Source organism: Lepisma saccharinum, chromosome 21, assembly GCF_977018435.1.
Source record: "Lepisma saccharinum chromosome 21, izLepSacc3.1, whole genome shotgun sequence".
In the NCBI taxonomy this organism is placed as follows: Eukaryota; Metazoa; Arthropoda; class Insecta; order Zygentoma; family Lepismatidae; genus Lepisma; species Lepisma saccharinum.
In genome coordinates, this window is record NC_139249.1 from 37197631 (window position 1) to 37218737 (window position 21107).

General features: G+C 38.3%; 1 protein-coding gene across 1 annotated transcript in view; it reads right to left on the reverse strand.

Annotated features, from left to right (window-relative positions):
- Positions 1–4138: 4138 nt before the first annotated feature.
- The window catches only part of LOC146004071 (uncharacterized), a 39556-nt gene continuing 22587 nt past the window's right edge, over positions 4139–21107 (reverse strand). The window contains exons 8-12 of the mRNA XM_083142693.1: positions 19871–19995; positions 17001–17119; positions 10104–10269; positions 7996–8154; positions 4139–4354 (exon numbers count right to left, since the gene is read on the reverse strand). Coding sequence (XP_082998819.1) covers positions 4145–4354; positions 7996–8154; positions 10104–10269; positions 17001–17119; positions 19871–19995 — 779 coding nt within the window. The 3' untranslated portion in view covers positions 4139–4144. The remainder of the gene's footprint in view (positions 4355–7995; positions 8155–10103; positions 10270–17000; positions 17120–19870; positions 19996–21107) is intronic.

Below are 21107 nucleotides of genomic sequence, written 5' to 3' on the forward strand. Positions count from 1 at the left end.
CTTGTCATTCGTAAGCATAGTAAACACAAAACAACATTGAAGTACTTCGTGTTGTGTAAAGTAAGAACATTATTTTCAGAAAACTATATTTGAACCGTAAGATCAAAAGAAAGAAAAATGGAAAAGGAGAAATACTGTGAAGGATATACAATGGATCCAGAACTGCTTCCACCCCCCCTTTCCCCAGCTCTTTCTAGCACTAACCGTGGGGAAATTTATACTTTTGCTTACTTATGCATGACATCACTGAAAGCCTGTCGTGTTTGTAAACAAGGGGGCTGAAAAAGGCCTCTTATGACCAGACTTTCAAGAGCGGGGGAAAAGCGGTCGAAGGACCTTGGATTCGCAGACCTGCTGCGATGAGTTGGCCCGCCTGACACCATTGCACTCAACAGGAAACGTAGTGGGACGGCTGGGCAGGGGGGGTAGAACTGGGCTCTCCTTTCGATTTGCTAAACTTAGCGAATCTCTTGCGTATTTCTAGCTGTTTCATGGCGTCGATTGACTAATTTCTCTCAAATATGCGAATATTTAGATGATCCAAAGATAGGCAACACTGTACAGGGCCGAAATCGAAAGAAGAAGCAGTTTCAGTATGATGAAACTGTTGAAGATCCACAAAAACGGCACAACGTTGATTTTTATTACCAGGTCATAGGCGATTATTTTAGCTCAAAGAGAAAGATTTGAGAAGCTTAAACATCAGAGTGATTTTTTCAATTTCTTCTATGATATTAGTAAGCATAAATACATGCCATCTGATCTTTTGTCTCTTGTGTAGAAAACTTGCCGGAATGTTAACACATGAAGGCTACTGAATTAAAAGACGAACTAAAAGTGTGACTTATTTTTTACTTCTTCTCTAAAATATTTTAAAAGCATTTTTTTTTATTATTATTTTGCTTTGTCGTTGCTGCATCTCCCGATGACCGGACGCTTCGCCTCTGACTGCCAATGTTTTTCTCTTTTTCTCTTAAGAGAAAACATTATTTTCCCAAATCTTCAGCAGTTAGAAGCATCTAAACTTGTGAAGTGGTATACCGTGTTGGTGCAGTCGCCATTTTTAGATATGCGATTTTAAGGATCGTGTGAGACCCCTTTTGATGCCTTGGCGAACTAAAGACGTAAAAAATCTTATGGTAGTTTCGAGTCGGAGGTGGGTAGGGAAGTGGGGGCCTACTTAACCATCGTGTGTGAGCCTGGCTTTAGACGCCACTTGGCAGCCTGGCAGGGCCTCCCTACCTCCACTCATGGAGGCGTAGGGGAGTGGCGACCTGTGGGTCCCGGTTGATGAGAAAGAATTGGCATCGAATATTGATATAGATGATCCAAAGATAGGCAACACTGTACAGGGGCGAAATCGAAAGAAGAAGCAGTTTCAATATGATGAAACTGTTGAAGATCCACAAAAACGGCACAACGTTGATTTTTATTACCAGGTCATAGACGATTATTTTATCTTATTTATTGCAATTTCCAGTACAGCAGAAGCCATTTTAAACCGGAAAGACACAACAGTAAAACAGCACCCTAGTGTTAAAAAGAACACACGAAACAAGATAAAATAAAATAAACAAGACATAAATATAAACATAAGCAAGCCAAGACAGTACGAAGTTAAACAGATTACTTTCACAATGCATTACTTATGTACAATTTTTTCTAAATGGGTGATAAAAGACGAATATGAACTGAAAATATCTACTTGATTTGAGATGATATTGAATTGGTTCGGTAGCCTATTGAATAATGAACGTTGTATGAGTGATAGTCTGGGAGTTGGAGTGTGGAAAGTCTCCTTGCTCAGTGTTTTATGTCTGGGCACTCTGTGGGAGAGTTCGTGGAGTGGGATGCTACATCTTAGGTTTCCATTAATGATCTTATGTAGTAATTTCATATCTGCAATGTATCTACGTGATTCTTGTGGTGAATCGGGACTTGTTTATCCCGTTTCGCCACATTCTCCCCCACCTTCGAAAAAAAAATGTTTTGGTGAATCGGGACTTGTTTATCCCGTTTCGCCACATTCTGAAGTATTTATGTTTAAGTTTACAAGCAGATCTCTCTTAGGTAGGTGGGGTGTAAGGGGTACATTCCACGAAGGGGCCCAAAAGTCAACCTCACTTCCACATAGTACACCCTGAACTGCAGACTAACGAGGCTCTGGCGACTGGCCCCATAGCCAGTATAATTTTGTTTGTGTTGTCCTGTGTTTTGTCCTTATTTGTGCTGAGTGCTCCTTTACAGCCTCAGCTTTTAACGAAAGTCAGAAGATTTTAATATTTTATGATTTTAGTTCTGCAACGTTCGAGTTGTTATGTGTAACGGTAAGGGACCTGGACCCCGTATAATGTGACTGGTGCAAAATAGCCTTAGTGCTGACGCACCCAAAATTTTAATTCAAATTCAAAATTCTCTTAGGTAGGTGTCTCTATATCGAACGATGGAGAGGAAAAAGTTGAGAACACTCTCGATCTTGGAGGTATGAGAAGGGGCAGCCATGTTCCAGATGGGTGAACAGTATTCTAGAATAGGGGACACAAAAGTTTTGAAGTAAATGGAAAGTGCTTTGAATTATGGTGACAAACACTTCATTGTCTTTAAAAATATGTGATCTTTCTTGTAGTAAACTTTATTTTAGCCAGGTGTCCAAATGTTGGCATATATTGCATATTGCAAATTTTGTATAGCTGTTCAGAAATCTTTTAGTGAATTATGATTAAGTTCCTTTCCACCTTCCTCCAATAATAATAATAATGATAAATAAAACATGGCTGTTGTATAATATATTAACAGTTTTAATGACCAAACATAATAGCGATGCTTTTCCAGTCGATGTTTCTGCCGTCGATGATTTTGGTGTTGATGTTCTTGATGTCGATGTTTTTACTGTCGGTTTTTGATGTCGATGTTTTTGCAGTCGATGTTATTACCGTCAATGTTATTGCCATCGATGTTTTCGGTCTCAATGTTTCTGCCGTCGATGTTTTTACCGTTGATGTTTTGTACTGTCGATGAAATGTCGGCGTTGTTTTTGTTGTCGATGTTTTGACGTATAACCCTAATTTTGAAAAGTAACTCAGTTACAGTTAGTTACTTTTACAGTTACTTTCTGTTGGAAATTTTCTTGCAATTAATTTACACACAATCAATAATCATGTACATAATATAAGTCTTCATGTATTTATATTGTCAGTATTGTATTTTAGAAACTTGGGGCGAACAATGATAAGAATGACAAAAGATAAGGTGTGAACAAAGATAAGAATGACAAAGGATGGGGTGACGAGAGAGAGAGAGAGAGAGAGAGAGAGAGAGAGAGAGAGAGAGAGAGAGAGAGAGAGAGAGAGAGAGAGAGAGAGAGAGAGAGAGAGAGAGAGAGAGAGAGAGAGAGAGAGAGAGAGAGAGAGAGAGAGAGAGAGAGAGAGAGAGTGTGTGAGTGAGTGTGTGTGTGTGTGTGTGTGTGTGTGTCTAACAAAGATAAGAATGATGAAGGATGGGGCATCAAAAGATAAGAATGATGAAGGATGGGGTGAACAATGATAAATGACTAAGGATGAGGGTGACGAGAGACAGGGGGTGAACAGAGATAAGAATGATGAAGGATAGGGGCAGCAAAAGATAACGATGATGAAAGATAGGAGGCAAACAAAGATAAGGATGGGTGGGATAAAAGATAGGAGCCGACGAAATATTAGAGGGAGATGAAATATACGACGCGACAAGAGGGCGAACAAAAGTAAGGATGATGAAGGAAGGAGGGGCAATAAAAGATAAGAACGAAATGAACTTAAGGTGAAGGTCCACGTTTTCGGCTTATCTACTTCAATTTCTTTTACCTCAGTAAATAGACACCATATACACTGTATAATTTTTGTTCTCTCATAATTCATTCTTAGCATTAGAGAGTAAATGCTCTTGTCTTAGTATTTTTCTGAACCTTTGTGGAACACTGGGAAGGTTTTGCGAACCCCTGAGAGGTTGAAGAACTGCTGGACTAGACCACACATAAGATTAATATTACATAATTAATGAAAATAAGTGAAAAATTGAGATTCAAATGTTCAATAAATTAATTTAAAGTATACTTCTTTTTCACTAGGAAAGCTTAAACAGTAAACACAGTAAAAATTGCAGAAATTTATTATGTAATAATATACACCAGTTTCTTGGCCTCGCTTGTGTGTTGTGAAACATCAGGTGCCATGGCTTCTGTGTGATTGTTTGGATCCCCCACAGGGGATGGCTCTTCTTCCACTGTTGGCATATAAGACACGTCCTCAATTAGCTTGTCTTCACTATGATCCTGGGCCACTGTCAATCCCGTCACCAAGAAGCTCCACTGGATGATCTCCTGAAATTGAGTAGAATCTTTACAATGTAATGATCATGAAAAATGCAACCATGGATTCAAATTGTCTTCGTAAATACCTTTTCAGTACAGTACTCGCAATTAACCGAGGCTCTGGGTTAACCGAGGGAGGGGTTGGAAAACATCGCGCTTCATAACGCATCCCCTGTTTGTTTACTAGTAAGTAGGAGTCAAGTCACCATCCACGCTGCACGTGTTTGTTACATTGTCGGTGTATCCGATTGTTACTGTGGTGTTTAAATCTGTGTATAGGCCTATTCTAAGCCAGTAATGTAGTATGAGTGGCAAATGGAAAAGGTGTGTCCAAAAAACTATGAAAGACTTTTTGAAAAAGTAATCTTCTCATTTATGTTGTAATAATAATAAATAATTACTATACAGTTTTAAGTGTTGTTTCGTCATTTACGACCTATTAGCACAATATCTTCGTATTATCAGAGTTTTTCCGTATCCGAGGTAGTCTCGGTCCTAATTAGCTCGGATAATCGCAAGTCTACTGTATTTAAAATTTTATACTTGAATTAACATATACCCTTGAAATTAAATATTAATAAATTCCCAGCATAATCAAAAAGAGTAATAGTTCTATTATGTCTAATCCTGTTGACAAATATAAAGATATGGATGGTGTAACAGTTGGGCTGAAAAGTTCATAGGCTGACTCATAGATGGCGTTACTAGAATTAAATCCATGTGATTTTTACTTAGTACTAACCTTCAAAAGATACGTGTATAAATTCCACAGCTGCCGGATAATTAGTTCGTGAGATATAGCATTGTGAGTGAAGCAGCTTTTGTTATTGTGAAAAAATGGATAAAAAAGAATTTCGTGTGTTAATAAAGCATTGCTTTTTGGGGAAAAAAAATACTGTTGAAGCCAAGGCTTGGCTTGATAAACATTATTCGGATTCTGCACCAGGAAAATCAACCGTTGAGAAGTGGTTTGCTAAATTTAAACGAGGCGAAATGAGCATCGAAGACGATGCACGCAGTGGACGCCCCAAAGAGGCTGTTACCGACGAAAACATCAAAAAAGTCCACAAAATAATTTTAAATGATCGTAAAGTGAAGTTGATCGAGATAGCTGAGACTTTAAAAATATCAAAGGAACGTGTTGGACATATTGTGCATGAATATTTGAACATGCGAAAGCTGTGTGCAAAATGGGTGCCGCGCGTGCTCACAATCGATCAATGCACCGTGTCACAAATCAATGAAAACGATGGCAAAATTATACGAATTAGACTACGAATTGCTTCCCCATCCACCATATTCTCCAGATCTGGCCCCCAGTGACTTTTTCCTGTTTGCAGACCTTAAAAGAATGCTTGCTGGAAAGAAATTTAGCACTGATGAAGAGGTAATCGCCGAAACTGAGGCCTATTTTGAGGCTAAAGAGAAATCGTACTATAAAAATGGCATCGAAAAATTGTATGACCGCTATAATCGTTGTATCGCCCTCAAAGGCAACTATATTGAATAATAAAATCGAATTTTGTCAAAAAAATATTTTTTACTATGTTAGCCTACGAACTTTTCAGCCCAACTGTTAGCAATAATGTTCTCGCATTGTAATCAATTGGGCCTGGGTTCGATACCGAGTGGAGACCCATAGTGGTGCAGATCGCACTTTAAACTGTAGGTTCAGTCTTGATTAGTCTATCTGTGCATAAAGTGGTCTAAAGAGACAAAGGATCACAACTCAAATATGAAATTAGGATCATGTTATTTGTCAACCATTTTCAGCAGAACCTCTCGTGGCCCAGTATAATTGATACCAAGGCCCAGTACAGGACCACAGCCTGGCAGTTGAGTAACACTACTAAGCTGCACATCAAGTTAACTTTGCAGCAGGTTTTCGCATACGTAGACCCAAACGCTCACACAGAATATAGTTCCGCTGAGACGGGTTCTATTCCGACATAACTGTATACTTGCCACAAAACAGTTATTTCATTTTTAATATATAGACAAAACAATACACACATTAAAAGGTATGGACTTGATTGGTTGCAACCACTGAGCAGACAAACTTGGAACCGCAGATTCGCCATCTGGGCTGTCAGTTCACGAAAGGAGCACTTAAACTCAAGAGTGAGTCGAGAAGGACTGGAACAAGTTGCATGGCACGTGGAATCAGTGATAGCAGTGTTGCACATCCCACTATTTTAACCCCGTGTCCATCGTGATTCATTGCTAATCGTGCTATACAGTGACGAGAATGGCTGAATCGAGGTATCCTGTTCACAGTGTGGTTTTGCCAGAGTTTTGATTTGGGAAAAGCTCTTCAAAGTCAAGCAAGTTGTTTTAAATGTATATTCCTTCTTACGGCAACAATATCAAAATGAAACAGAGCTTCAGGTGACGAAAATAACGCCAGTGCCGACAGGTGTCTGCGGACATTCCATTTATATGATGAAAAGTTTTATTTAACATATAATATGAAAACACCAGGCAAGAAGAGGCCTCTTGCCGTTCAAGAGTGGTGGTATTTAATGATTTCTCTGCGCGATTTGGAAGAAAGTGCACAAGGTTTATACTCCACCGCAGTGAACTTTAAACTGTCGCAACCAAGTGAGTGTGATTTGCCGTCAATGTGCGCACGAACTGCATCTCAGGTGTTGAATGGTTTGGGGTTTGTTTGAGTGCAGAAGGAGGGAATGATCATTTGTTGTTTGGTGACACAAGAATCTTCGCGGTATTAAAAGATATTGCCATGAGAAGAAAAATGTTTATTATTTGTCAATGCGGCGTACATTGAACAAAGCGTGGCAGGATATTACCATGCAAAACTCCCGCCAGTCTTTCATTGATACACTGGGTTGACCGATGGGAAAGGTGGAGGGGGAAGCTTATTGTTTCACACATTGGCAGTAATGAAGGCTTTGTTGAAGATGCATGTTTACTGTTCCGTGTGCAAAGAAAATGAAGGATGAATTTTAATTACCAATGAATGGACAGACGAAGATTTGAATTCTGTTTTAGTGAAGTGATTCATCAATTGAAACCGAACAGAGTAATAGTAGAAGACTATACACTATATTGTATAATATCACCAACAATAAATCATTTTTTTTTTGTGTGTGTAAACTTGAAGTGCGTGTGTCTTATAGTAGCGGATGTATTTCGAATGCAAGTTGTCATGTCACTTCAGTTTGAAAAGGTTCAATTGATTACTGAGTTTTCACTTCCAAGTGCCATGCGTCACCTGTTGTATGTCGTGTGAAATCTCCATTAATTAAGTTGTTGTTTTAAGTCATCTTTATGCACAGATAGGCTAACCTGGACTGGACGTACAGTTTAAGTGGGATCCGAACCACTGTGCAATGTGCCTAAACGAGTATAGAACCTGAGACTTGATTTAGGCGACAATGTTACCACTACGCTGAAATCTCCCTTAAAGCTGGCCTATTTCACATTGCTTGTCACCTCTTTTAGGCTAATTGTGATGATGAGGATAAAAGATGGTTAGACGAAATTCATGTAAGAACACTCCCAAAGAAACCATGCTGAGGCTAGGGCTCAAACCTAGAACCTACGATAGTAAAATCATGAGTCGATCACTCAACATGTTCAGCCACCTAGATGGCCTGAACCTGATTTGCGTTGGTTGCTTTCCTTACCTTCCTCTTCAGGACCTTCTGATAAGCCTCCATCACCCAATTAAGAATCTCCTCCAAAGTAGGGTTGTAGAACTTTGTGTTTCCGTACTTCACAAAAGCCTTCCACAGGGATGACGTATGATATTTGGCCCACTGGGTGATGTTCTCTTCCACGGTATTCTGAAAACAGAAAGGAGTAAAGAACCTTACTTAATGACCATTATAAAAACAACGCAGCTGCAAAAATACATAGCGTACACAGTCATACATATATTTCTATATAATAGTCTTATATACCTTATTTACTCATTTATAATGCACACTTTTTCTCTGAAATTTTTGGTCCCCAAAAGTGGTGCATATTAAGTATGGGATAATTCAAACAGCCAACATTAAAACCATGCACGTTTTTACTATGTTACTGCGTATAACATGTATATATTAACAGGAGCAAGTACGAATTACCAGGTTGGATTTCTTTACTAATAATAATTTTCAAAAATACATTATAAAAGTGAAATGACCATTTTTCATGATTTTTCACTTTTTAACGGAACATTTTGAGACACCGAGAAAACCAGCACCGTGCTATAAAGTAAAGTAAAGTGCTCCCCTGAGTTATGCACCACACCATGAAGGCATATAGGGGGTGTGGGGTTAGGACCCACACTTTCTTGATCACGGCCGAAGGTGAAGGTGGTGTGATCAGCACCATGCCTCTGGCTGTCTTTACCCCCCAGAGTTTCCTTCAGGTACCCACTTTATTCGACGCTGGGTGGGTGCCGGTTCTCCTGCCGGGACTTTTTCAACCTGTTCAAGCGGCTCCGGTACCCACCCAGCGTCGTGATTTGATTTGCTTTATCTTACTTTGCCTCCTGTGCCACTTTTGGTTAATTTGCAAAGATGGGGATGAGTGATGATATGATGAATGGACACTCGCAAATAGCCATGCCCAGGCCAGGATTCGAACCGAGGACCCCTGGCATCGTAGTGCGATGTGCTAACCACTCTGCCACCCGCATCGTATAAAGTGGGTACCTGGAGGAAACTCGCGGTATTCTGGCAGAATTTGAGCGTGCACCTTCAGTCACACGGGATGCTATCTGGGAAGACCCCCGCCCCCAAACGAATTCTATTTCAGGATGAAATCATCATCATGTCAGTCATCTCTGCGCCAAACTGCAATAAATGAAACATGACAATATCTTTTGAATAGAAGGATCACCAGCTAGTCTACAAATGACAGATCTAATAGCACTTTTTCTATTAAAAAGTGTTGTCCCAAGTTTATATTGCATATTTCATGGCGTTTTTCACTTTAAAGTGCAAAATTCAGTGTTATTCTGAAAAATGGCATAATTCGTGTAATTTCGCAATTCCGATATACCTAAAAGACTTATCTCCTAAACCTACCCAAATGCATTTTAAACACTTTATTTTGCTTTCCTCGACTTTTTGGTGTTATCGTTTAAACGGAAACTTCACACCCATATCTATAATGTTTAAATTTAAAACTACAAATAAAGAATGAAATTACAGAACTGTATAAGAGGAAAAATGTAAATCTTTCATGTGGACCTCACATTTTTACTGCAGTTAGAAAGATATTGCCATTAACAATAATAAATTTTCTTCCAAATCGCATCAGCAACGTAAAGTCACAACAAAATCATGGCTACATCTTCAAGATTTTTTTATGGTAGTGATACTGCAAAAATTTCTGAACATTTTGTTACATGGTACGCGTATCTAAAGATATCCATTTGGTGGTTACGCCGAGAGAGGTAATTAAACTATTCTAATAAGTTCACAGTTCATTCTTCTGTCCAGTTTTTGTTTGCAATTGTACAAACTAGCGCCACAACGAATGTGAGCAGGAGAAAAAGGAACCACACCACTTGCAGAAAGACATTACATGCCTAACAAAGCTACCAGACAGGTGGTACAATCGATTGCGAACAAAAACTGCGAAGAAAAATGAAATGTCAAGAAATGAGTGAATTCTGCTAAATTCCATCATGTAATATCACTGTCAGGTTTGCTGACTTGTACCCTAAATACAATGCCTTAGGCATATGACTGATTAATTTATACTACTTTAGTTCGAAAGATCAACCATACCACATTACCTGAAAAACCCGCTTGATGTTTATCTCCAGGGGTTGGAGCTTGGATGTGCAGCCCCCAGGGATTATAGCTGTGTGGCATCCATTAGCGCTGAAGTCTTCAAGCACAACATCCGCTGTGTGAGGCTCAAAGCAGTCCATGATCAGAAGGTTGGGAGAAGGCACATACCTGGAAATGATGCATCAGATGTAACATTGGAGAAGAGAAATTACTTTCTCCTTTTTCATGATGGATGCGGTAAACGCAGTTTAAAATTACTTACGTGAAATTTTGAAATGTCGTATTTCTGCACTGCACAATTTAATGGTTAAATCCTATTAATTTCGAAGACCCTCTCTTCATTCACTAAGGGTACAGCAACTACCACCACTTGGGAACAAACAAAGTGAAGCCGTACCATCTCCACTCCAGATGCTGTACCCTTAGTGAATGAAGGCAGAGGGTCTTCGAAATTAATAGGATTTAACCATTAAATTTTGCAACGTGGAAATACAAAATTTCAAAATTTCATGTAAGTAACTTAAAAACATTATGATTCAGAAAAAAGTAAATCTGAGCAAATATTATTATCAGCTACAACCAATAAAGAATTATTTTGAATTTATTAATCTATTTCTTACCCAATTCTGGGTATTCCAAAGGTTCCAAATATCTAGGAGGTTAAACAAATCACTATTTACCGTATTTGCTGGCGTATAAGATGCACTTTTTTTTTCTTTAAAAATAGGTCTGAAAAACAGGGTGCGACTTATACGCCGATACACAGTTTTGGATTACCTTCATTTCTGGAAATTTTCTCTGTTCTGAGTTGGACGATTTCTTTCTTGCTTTGAAGATGATTAAAAATCTATTATTTCCTAGTTAGATTAGGTAAGGTATTTGTTGAAAGTAGGCCTACATATTACTTTACATTTGAAATACTGTAAATTAATTATAATATTCAGTGATAAAGCTTTCCCCCCCAAAAAACAAATATGGCACTTCCGTATCAATACTGTGTAACATCCGTGAACTACATAATGAAATTGTGAACAATTTAATATTGTAACTATAGCTTCCGAAGATATGGATAGTTTTAAGCATAAATATACAGTATGTGACTGTTCTCTACAGCACAAATATATTTTTCTTATGTTCATTTGTAGATGTACAATAATTATTATTATCTATTTTTAACTTCAAATGTTAATGTTCCAGTTGCTGTGTAATAACGTGTTTTCTACAAGGGAAAGTCCGAAAATAAGTTTCCTCCCCAGTTTTGCCAGGGAAATCATACAGCAATGGAAGAAACCAGGCCGTGTTGGAACACAACAGACACCCATACACCAGTGGGTGAAGTACGACCGCGATTCAACAGATGGCGTGAGCGTAGTGCATGCAAACGGGAGGAGGTGCCTCTCAGTCGTGGCCCGGCAGATATGGAGAGAGGGTGCGTGTTGAATTCGTGGTCAAAGGAGGAAGTGAGAGCGGTTGTCCGGTATGAATGGGCACGTGGAGTATCGGGAGCAGAAATTAATAACTGCCTAGTGCAAGTGTATGGCCCAGAAGTGACGTCCAAACCAAAAGTGTGCGGAGATGGTGTCGCCAATTCAGTGAGGGGCGTGAGCAAGTGCAGGACACACCGCGACCTGGTCGGACGCGTTCGTCCACTACAGACGAAAATGTCAGGTTGGTGGATGACATGATTACAGCGAACAGGCGTATCACCATCGATGACGTCGCTGAAGAACTGGGAATAGCCCAAGAGTGAGCTCACAAGATCCTCCACGACATGCTTCAGTACAGGAAAGTGTCAGCACGATGGGAGCCCCATCAACTCACCCAAGAACATCTGGATCAGCGCATGGGAGTCAGTTTTGAGCATTTCATTATCACCGGGAAGAAAATGAGTTTCCCTTTCGGATTGTGACGGGGGATGAAACGTGGGTCCACCATAGCACACCCGAATCAAAGGCCGCATCAATGGAATGGAAACATCCGTCATCTCCTGTCCGGAAGAAGTTCAAGACAACTCCCTCGGCAGGTAAGGTGCTTCTCACAATTTTTTGGAACGCTCATGGTGTTTTGTTGCTGGACTTTTTGGAACAAGGAACCATCAACGCTGCACTTTACTGTCGCACCTTGTCCAAATTGAAGCAGGCTATTCGGCGTAGGCAGCCTGGCCTTCTCACATCTGGCATGCTGTTGTTGGATGACAATGCGAAACCGCACTTGGCTTGGAGAGGGTTTCGCAACACCATCTTGCGACCTTTGGTTGGGAGCACCTTACCCATCCGCCGTACAGTACCGATCTTGCACCGAGTGACTTCCATCTGTTTCCGGCTTTGAAGAAGGCTCTCTGAGGAAGGCACTTTGGAAGCAATGCTGAGGTGACACATTTCGTGCAACACTTCTTCTGTATACAGGACACTCATTTTCTTCAAGAGGGTTTTTTGAAGCTTATCAAGCGGTATGACAAATGTCTGAATGTCCGGGGTTCCCATGTGGAAAAATAAAGTAAGTATGCTATTCCTTTTCTCATTTACGTTTTTTGCTTTTCCTTCCCATCTCTGTCCACAGCCGCCAGGGGAAACTTATTTTGGGACTCTCCCTCGTATTTATGTTAAATTGTACAACATTTATGTGCTTGGCAACATTATTGTTGCTATAGTAACAGAGATAACAGTCATGGAATATTCTTGTAACAGTTGTGAAGTACTGGGAAAAAAAGTTTCTATCAAAAAGTGATTTGCTGCATTTCCATTTATGCTAATATTCAGGTAATTTAGATATGTAATCAGCCCACAGAAGTTTGGCTTCGCCTTCGAGAATTGTGAAAGATATTTTTCATTTAATAGCAGTACATGAATAATTAATCAACGATGCCAACAGCACATAAATTGGTGACCAGTAAAGGGGGGCGATTTAATAGTTCGAATAATGTGTACTGTGAAGTAGTTTCAATGTCTATGTTTTGTTTTATTGTGCCTGTTGTCGTAAATTTGTTCACACAACAATAATGCAATCTTCAGGAAGTAATTATAATCTGTGATCCAGAACTAGCACATCTGCGAGTTCTATACCAAGCAATGAGTCAATGAACAACCATGAGTCATTAAATGTTAAATGTTGCCAAGATTCAGGAAAGGAAAGATTGATCTCTTGTAACAAACATGAATTTTGGTTTCATATAGAATGTGTAGGATTGACTGACAAACACTGGGATTTGTATCAAGGTAACGAGAAGTACTTGTGCATGATGTGTGATCCGTCTTATGATTCATTTGCAATGGAAGCTTTTGTACAAAGTCAAAGTGTGCAAGAGGAAGCTCAGAATGATAGTGTCAGCGTTACCATTAACCCTAATCCTACCATTCCTCAAGATATTTTAGTTTCGCAACTGTCAACTTTGTTCGGCGAACTGCGTAGCATTAGTGATTCCCAGAAGCAGTCACAGAAACAGTTCAACTGTTTCCAACAGGAGTCCAGAGATTTCCAGAAGCAGTCACAGGAACAGTTCAACAGTTTCCAGGAGGAGTCTACGAATTTTCGTCAGCAGTTTAATGATTTTCAACAACAGATCACTTCTGAAATATCTCAATCACGGAAGGAAATGGAATCACTTAACTGCAATGTTGAGTAAATGAGGCAATCATTTAAAGAAGAAATAAGTTTAGTTGATGAATCATGTTGGTCAAATACCAGAAGTCTGCACCAGAGAATGGATAATGAAGTTCAGAAACTCTCAGAACAACTTCAGGAAGTAAACCTTGGCTGCACTAATAAATTTACCAACTTGGACGAAGAAATTAGTGTGTGTAAAGGCAATATTTCAGAATTGACTGGAAAGGTGCAAAGGCAAATTGCAAGTTTGTCAAAAATTACTAATCTAGTTTGTGATCGGGAAATAATTGAACGTCTTGAAGTATGTGAAGTAAGAATTCAAGATCTTTCAACAACGCCTCCAGTTACTACATTGCCCAGTTGTGCTAACGTTTACCAACATTCTCAAGTTGCTGATAGAATGTCACATGGTATTCCAAATTTTGACTTATTTACACAAAAGCAAGAAGATTCGTCATCTTTTGATGAATCATGTGCTGAACAACAAAGGGATAATATGTGTGACCAATGTAAAATTAAACATCCTAAGATCAGCAGAAGAAAAGTAGAAAGAAATAAAAATAATGTAAAAGTTTCATCACAACCTAACCATGAATGTTGTAATCCAGTTTATAAGCCTTGTCAATTTAACTATAATCGACGTACAGAAATGCAAGATTGTAATGAACATGCGTTACATTCAACATTTGTGCCTGGTGTTAACAGGGCGAGTTGTACAATTAAGTGCAAGGGCATGCACAAAACTAGAAAGTATGTAAGACTGAATGAACTTCACATGCTTCCAGCGTTCTCTGGCAATCCACAAAAATGCAGTCTGTGTAAATTTATTAAAAGTTTAACTTCGTATTTGGACTTATTGGAAGTGCCAGATACTCAACGATTGGAGTGCATTTCCAATTGCTTCCAGGGACCGGCAGAGGGCTGGTGCAATACACATGTTGACACTTTTGTGACATACCAAGATTTCGTAAGGGAATTCTTGCAACACTATACATCATATTCCTTGATGCAAGCTCAACTTTCCGAACTTAGAAGTAGAAGATATGACAGTACGAGTGGTGTTAGCATGGAAGTTTTTGGAGTATGCACTTATTCCACTTATTACAACTTAGTGGAACATCCCAATGAATCTGAAGCTATTGATATTTTGGTTAACCAGTTGCCCACATCTATCGCTCAGTCGGTAATAGCTGCTAGATTGAACAAGGTACATGATGTAATCGATCTGTTGGAAAGATTAGATCTAGTAAATGTAAGAACCAATAAAAAGTTTGAATTGCCTGATGGGTTCAACGCTATGAATTTGAAATCCGGAAAGAATATTTCAAAGACTGATGATTCTAATAATAAGCTAAGAGTGCAAGCTGTTAATAAACAAAATGAAATGTCCTTACGTGTTGGTGAACACTGTAATCGATATTCAGTTTCGCAAAATAATGACAATAATGTACATTCTATGCCCAGCAATTCAGATTCATCCGACAGTCATGCATCAAGCAGGGGAAATATTAGATTTACGGGAAACAAGAGACCGAGACTAAACTTTGATGCAAGGGCTAGCAACAGTAATTACAGCAATCAGGGATCATCTTACGTGAATAGAAATTTCAGAAGGAGGAATTTCAATAACTCTAACAATCAGTTTGGAAATAATAGAAGACCTGATGGTAATTTCCGAAATTACCAAGGAATAGAACATTTTCGAACAATATGTTTAATTGGCATTCTGGTAACTATCAAGGTCCAGTTAATGATAGTAACGAACAGCGTAGTAGTTTAAGGTTTTCTACAAACCCATCTTCATCTAATGTATGTCCAATGTGTGCAAGACCAAATGAAGACAGTCATACTAGAAACAAAAATTATCAAACAAGGACGATGAGTAATCCTTTGAACGCAAACTCTCCTAATCTTGACTGTAGAGAAACTGCATGTAAACAATTTGATCAGCCTACATCAAGTGTAAGATTAAATGAATGCCACAGGTGATCTTAGATTTTCAAGCATTCGCAGTACAAAGTTTAAGAGTTTATAAGATTAAGAACTTTCATATACTCTACTATTGTTATTGTCTCAAAGAACTGTTATACTGTTAAGCAAGCAATCATTGTTCTTAGATTGAATGTTACGAAAGGAAAGTGTTTCGACATTTATGTTCATGTAAAAGTTTAGTTTCAACAAAGTCTTTGCTATTTGATCTTGTTTACAATATTCTATATGGTTGAGTTAAATATTATCTTCATGTAAAAAAATGCATTTGAAGTTATAATGATGAATAAGTGTATAATATTGTAATAATGTCATCTTGTACGAACGCATACGTATTGAAAACATTGAGTCTGTGATAGCGATTATCGTCCATAGCTAACAACATTAATGTATAAGAGTCAAGAAGTTGAACTGACATTAATATTAATGTGAAGTAATGGATACTTAGAATTTGAGCTCTAGTCCTACGAAAGGAAGAGTTAAAAAGAGTTGTACCATTTTAATGTTAAATGGGTAATAATCCTTTATGTAAGGTACCCAGATCTATGAATGCTCTAGGAGGTATGACTCCATGATAGAGAGTGCCTAGGTTCCAAACGGGAATATGTCTTAGGTTAGCTTCTTGATACGTACTTCAGTTTACCTACAAATATTGTGAAGAAAACGGTTCGTGTCAAGAAATTGGTATAGGGTGACTCAAAAGTTTCTGACAACTCATCGTTTTCTTCCTCGAGGAAGGGGAATGTTGTGACCGTTCTCTACAGCACAAATATATTTATCTTCTTATGTTCATTTGTGGATCTACAATTATAATTATTATCTATTTTTAACTTCAAATGTTAATGTTCAAGTTGCTGTTTAATAAAGTTTGTTTTCTATTTATGTTAAATTGTACATTGTTTATGTGTATGGCAACATTGTCGTTGCTATAGTAACAGAGATAACAGTCATGGAATATTCTTGTAACAGTTGTGAAGTTTTGGAAAAGAAAGTTTCTATCAAAAAGTGATTTGCTGAGTTTCCATTTATGCTAATATTCAGGTAATTTAGATATGTAATCAGCCCACAGAAGTTTGGCTTTGCATTCGCGAATTGTGAAAGATATTTTTCATTTAATAGCAGTACATGAATAATTAATCAACGACGGCAACAGCACAAGTATTCACAATGCAGTACAGTAAACAGGGTTGCTACTGTTCAACCATGGAAGATGAGCCTAGCTTGAGTAAAAATAGCAAGGTAAAAATAGGAGCAAAACTATGCTGTGGATTTTGGATCATTGTATGGGAAAATGAAGGTGAACTTACTTGAACCAAATTAGTTCCAACCACTTGCGCATGCAGGAAATGTCCATTCTCGCCTCTTCCTGGTACAACACCATGCAATTTGACTTTGGCACGTAGAGCACTTGATCGGTTTCGTGTCCCTGGTAATAAAAAACAAATTAACAATATTTCTGTCAAAATATGAACATACCCATCCACCAAGACACTCAGCAAATATAACCAGACTAATCCAAGCAAAATTGTGAATTATCTGATCTGACAAGAAGTTATAATTTCATTTTTAGATTTGATTCAAACATTTCACATGTTAATTCATGTACCAATAAATGATAGAATGGTTGAAATACCAAGGTATTTATCACAAAAGTGTCTGAATGGTGTGAGTTGACTTCTCATAGCAATGCTCACTACATGGATCTTTTAGAGTTGAGAAATGGGTGAATTGTAAACTAGATGCTGTGTTGCCTACTCTTTTCTTTGGATCTCGCAGTTTTTCCCCTTCCTCAGACATTTGGCCAGCTGAACAAGGTTGTTAAAAGTGCAGGAACGCATAAATTCTAATGGGTTCTGCTGCAGGACCGGAAACTTTCTTTTCGCACAATTTAAATTCGGTCCTTTGTGTGTTGTTTTGCTGAAAAAGGTTCCTGGACCGAATTTTAATTGATCTGGAGAAAAGGTTCCTGGACCGTATTTAAATAGATCCAGAAAAATTGCTTCCTGGACCATATTTAAATAGATCCAGAAAAATTGCTTCCTGGACCATATTTAAATAGATCCAGAAAAATTGCTTCCTGGACCATATTTAAATAGATCCAGAAAAATTGCTTCCTGGACCATATTTAAATTGAGCCAGAAAAATTGCTTCCTGGACCATATTTAAATAGATCCAGAAAAATTGCTTCCTGGACCATATTTAAATAGATCCAGAAAAATTGCTTCCTGGACCATATTTAAATAGATCCAGAAAAATTGCTTCCTGGACCATATTTAAATTGAGCCAGAAAAAGATTCCTGGATCATATTAAAATTCATCCGGGGAAAAAATATTCCTGGACCGTATTAAACTGAGCCGGAAAAAATGTTCCTGGACCGTATTTAAGTTCATTCTGAAAAAAAAAAAAGGTTCCTGGATCAAATTGAAATACTTTATATATACACAAAGGTTCTTTACCATCTAGAACCCATTTACACTTGTTGATTTTTCTCTTCCTGATGGGAATAGAATTTATTTACAATTCTTGGAAATTAACAACCCTGGGATTATTAATGATCCAGAAATCCATACACTCTAATGGGTTCTACTATTTGGTTCAGTTAACAGGGCGGGAACCTTTTTTCTCGCACCATTTAAATTCGATCTAAGTTGCGTTTTGTTTAATTGAAAAAAAGGTTTCTGGATCGTATTTAAATTGAGCCGGAAAAAAGGTTCCTGGACCGTATTTAAATTTAGCTGGAAAATAGTTCCTGGACCGTGTTTTAATTGATCTGGTAAAAAGTAGGGATGTGACGAAGCTGAAAATTTACCGATGCCGATGTACTCACCGATAATTTTTGGAACCAATACCGATATTTAACTGATTCCGATACATAAGATTATTAAACAGAAATGGGATGTTATTTTCTGCATGACAAAAATAAATTTGCTATGTACATTTCTATTGCATACCATATGCATATGCATATATATTCTCAAGAGATGCGAATGTACATTTGCATCTACAAAAGGTTATGTGAACCTAGAGATTTAACATTAGTACAAAAGCAGTTCTTTGAAATGCAAAATGAATTCCTGTTCTGTCAGATTCAACTTCAGAAATACGAGATTTGGAAGCACTTCAGGAAGTAACCTACTTCTCTTATCGCAAATCTGTTCAGCAACACTGAACACTCAATCACTGAATACTGATGCAGCAGGTATGCTCAAGTATTTTCTCAGCACTTGCTTCAGGTTTGAATACTCATTTTTGAATTTCCAATACAACAGCAGATCCTGGTTCAGCAATGTACTGTTTTATTTCCGATTTATAGTTAGGTTGATCCTCTGAATGAGTTTGCAATAATTTTATTACAAAAACTCTACAATGATGAAGAATCATAACCAAATTTTCAATAAATCTTACAAAACTAGAATATAAAACTTATTAGAAGGTAAAACTCTAGTATAATCTGTACCAGTTTAAATAATGGATTTTTGCCGATTCCGATACCGATATGTCAATTTCGGCCGATTTTCATACATCGGAAATCGGCTTCGGCAAATCCCTAGTAAAAAGGTTCCTGGACCGAATTGAAATACTTTAAACATAAAAAGGTTATTTACGGTCCAGAACCCATTTACGCTTGATGATTTTCTCTCCTGGACCGGAATTGAATTTATTTAAAATTCCTGGACCTTGAACAACCCTGCGGCTGAATACTATTTTGTCATATGTTCATCTGCATTAACTTTGCAGGAGAGCTGATTAAAGTTTAACATATGTGATTTTGAATACACTACAAGACTGGCACATATATTTGATTAATGTTGATAATTTACACCAGCTGACAGCCAGATATGTTGCTTCGGAATGTGAGGCATTACCTTTAAGGAACAAATAATGTCAAAAGCTCATCTTCGGTAAAAAGTAGAGACATAACAAAACAGCATTCAGCTGGTGATTGCTGGTCATGCACAAATGACCAAGATACACATCCTGCTAATATTAGGCAACAACCAAACCATATGATGGCTTTCTCCACAACAACCACCTGTCTTACTTCTTGAAATGTGGGGACATTAGTTAACCTCCATGTGAATCCTGGAGACGATTCTAAGGTTTCCAGACCTAGCTATAATCACTCCTTACTTCTGTTACTTATTTTGTTTAAAAAATTCCTTTCTTCAAAAGTACCTTAAAGATTATCACAGGCGGTAACAATCCCCCATTGGCCAAACAGGCTAGAACAACTGTGGCATGGCAGTTCTCCATCCCAGATCTCCGCAACAAGAGATGGCGTTTCAAATCTGCATTGGAACCTACAAGAGAAAAAAATAACACTGCGACTAGAGAAACAAGCAAGCACTTGAAATAATTTTTTGCAGTAGTGTATAATCATTCCAAGCAAAAAAAATATTTATTTCTTGAAAATAATTAATAAATGTTATATGTATGGTATTTAGAAAGTCTGTGAAATATTTTTTTTTAAGATTGATACATTTAAATGATTCAGAAACATATAATAAATCATACACTATATTCCTTTTCCGGAATGTCTGGAGTAAGAGAACGCAAACGCATCCTTAGCACATGTTGCGGCTGTGTGTCTCGCCCAATGAAAGCACGGAGGGTAGGGGACTGCGTGGGAGGGGGCGACTCTACTGGTCCAGTAGTTCTGTAGTAAACATGTCAGCTCGCAAGCCTACTAGAGGAATTCTGCATTCTGCACCCTTCCCCACCTAGTCTGGCTCCGCCCACAAACTTTCGCCTCTGCGCGTAGCTACTCCAGATATTCCGGAAAAGGAATATAAGTGAAGGACAAACTCTCACAGATTTTTAATTTATTTTTCTGTTTTTTTTTTAACAATTTGCCAAAGTAGTTGTGAAATCCTTCAACAGAGGCCACAGATGGTGCCAACTAGGCACAGATATCATTTTGTGTGCTTCAATTTGTCCACAGTAAGTTGACTGTAGACATACAGTGAGCTTTCTGTGCCGTGTATAAGAACAATTCACCAGTGCACAACAACACAATGAAGTGGCACAAAGTCATCACCTTGTAATCAAGGGGTCCAAGGTTTGATACCTGGTGGAAGCACATAGTGGTTCACATCCCACTTTAAACTGTAGGTCCAGTCCTAATTAGTCTATCTGTGTATAAAGTGAACTTCAACAAAAACTCAAATGCAGTGGCACAGGAAATTCGAGGAAGACGTTTGTGCATTCTAAAATGTTCTGGCCTACCTGGCATGTAAAAAAAAAGGTAAAGTGCTCCCCTGTGCTTAGCACCACGCCATGAAGGCGTATAGGGGGTGTGGGGGTAACGCCCCACACTTTCTTGAGCCGGTCTTGAGTGGGGGTGATGTGATCCTGACATGTCAGAAGATACAATGTTTTTATGTTTAACTGGATAAGTGGCAAAGGGTGGATA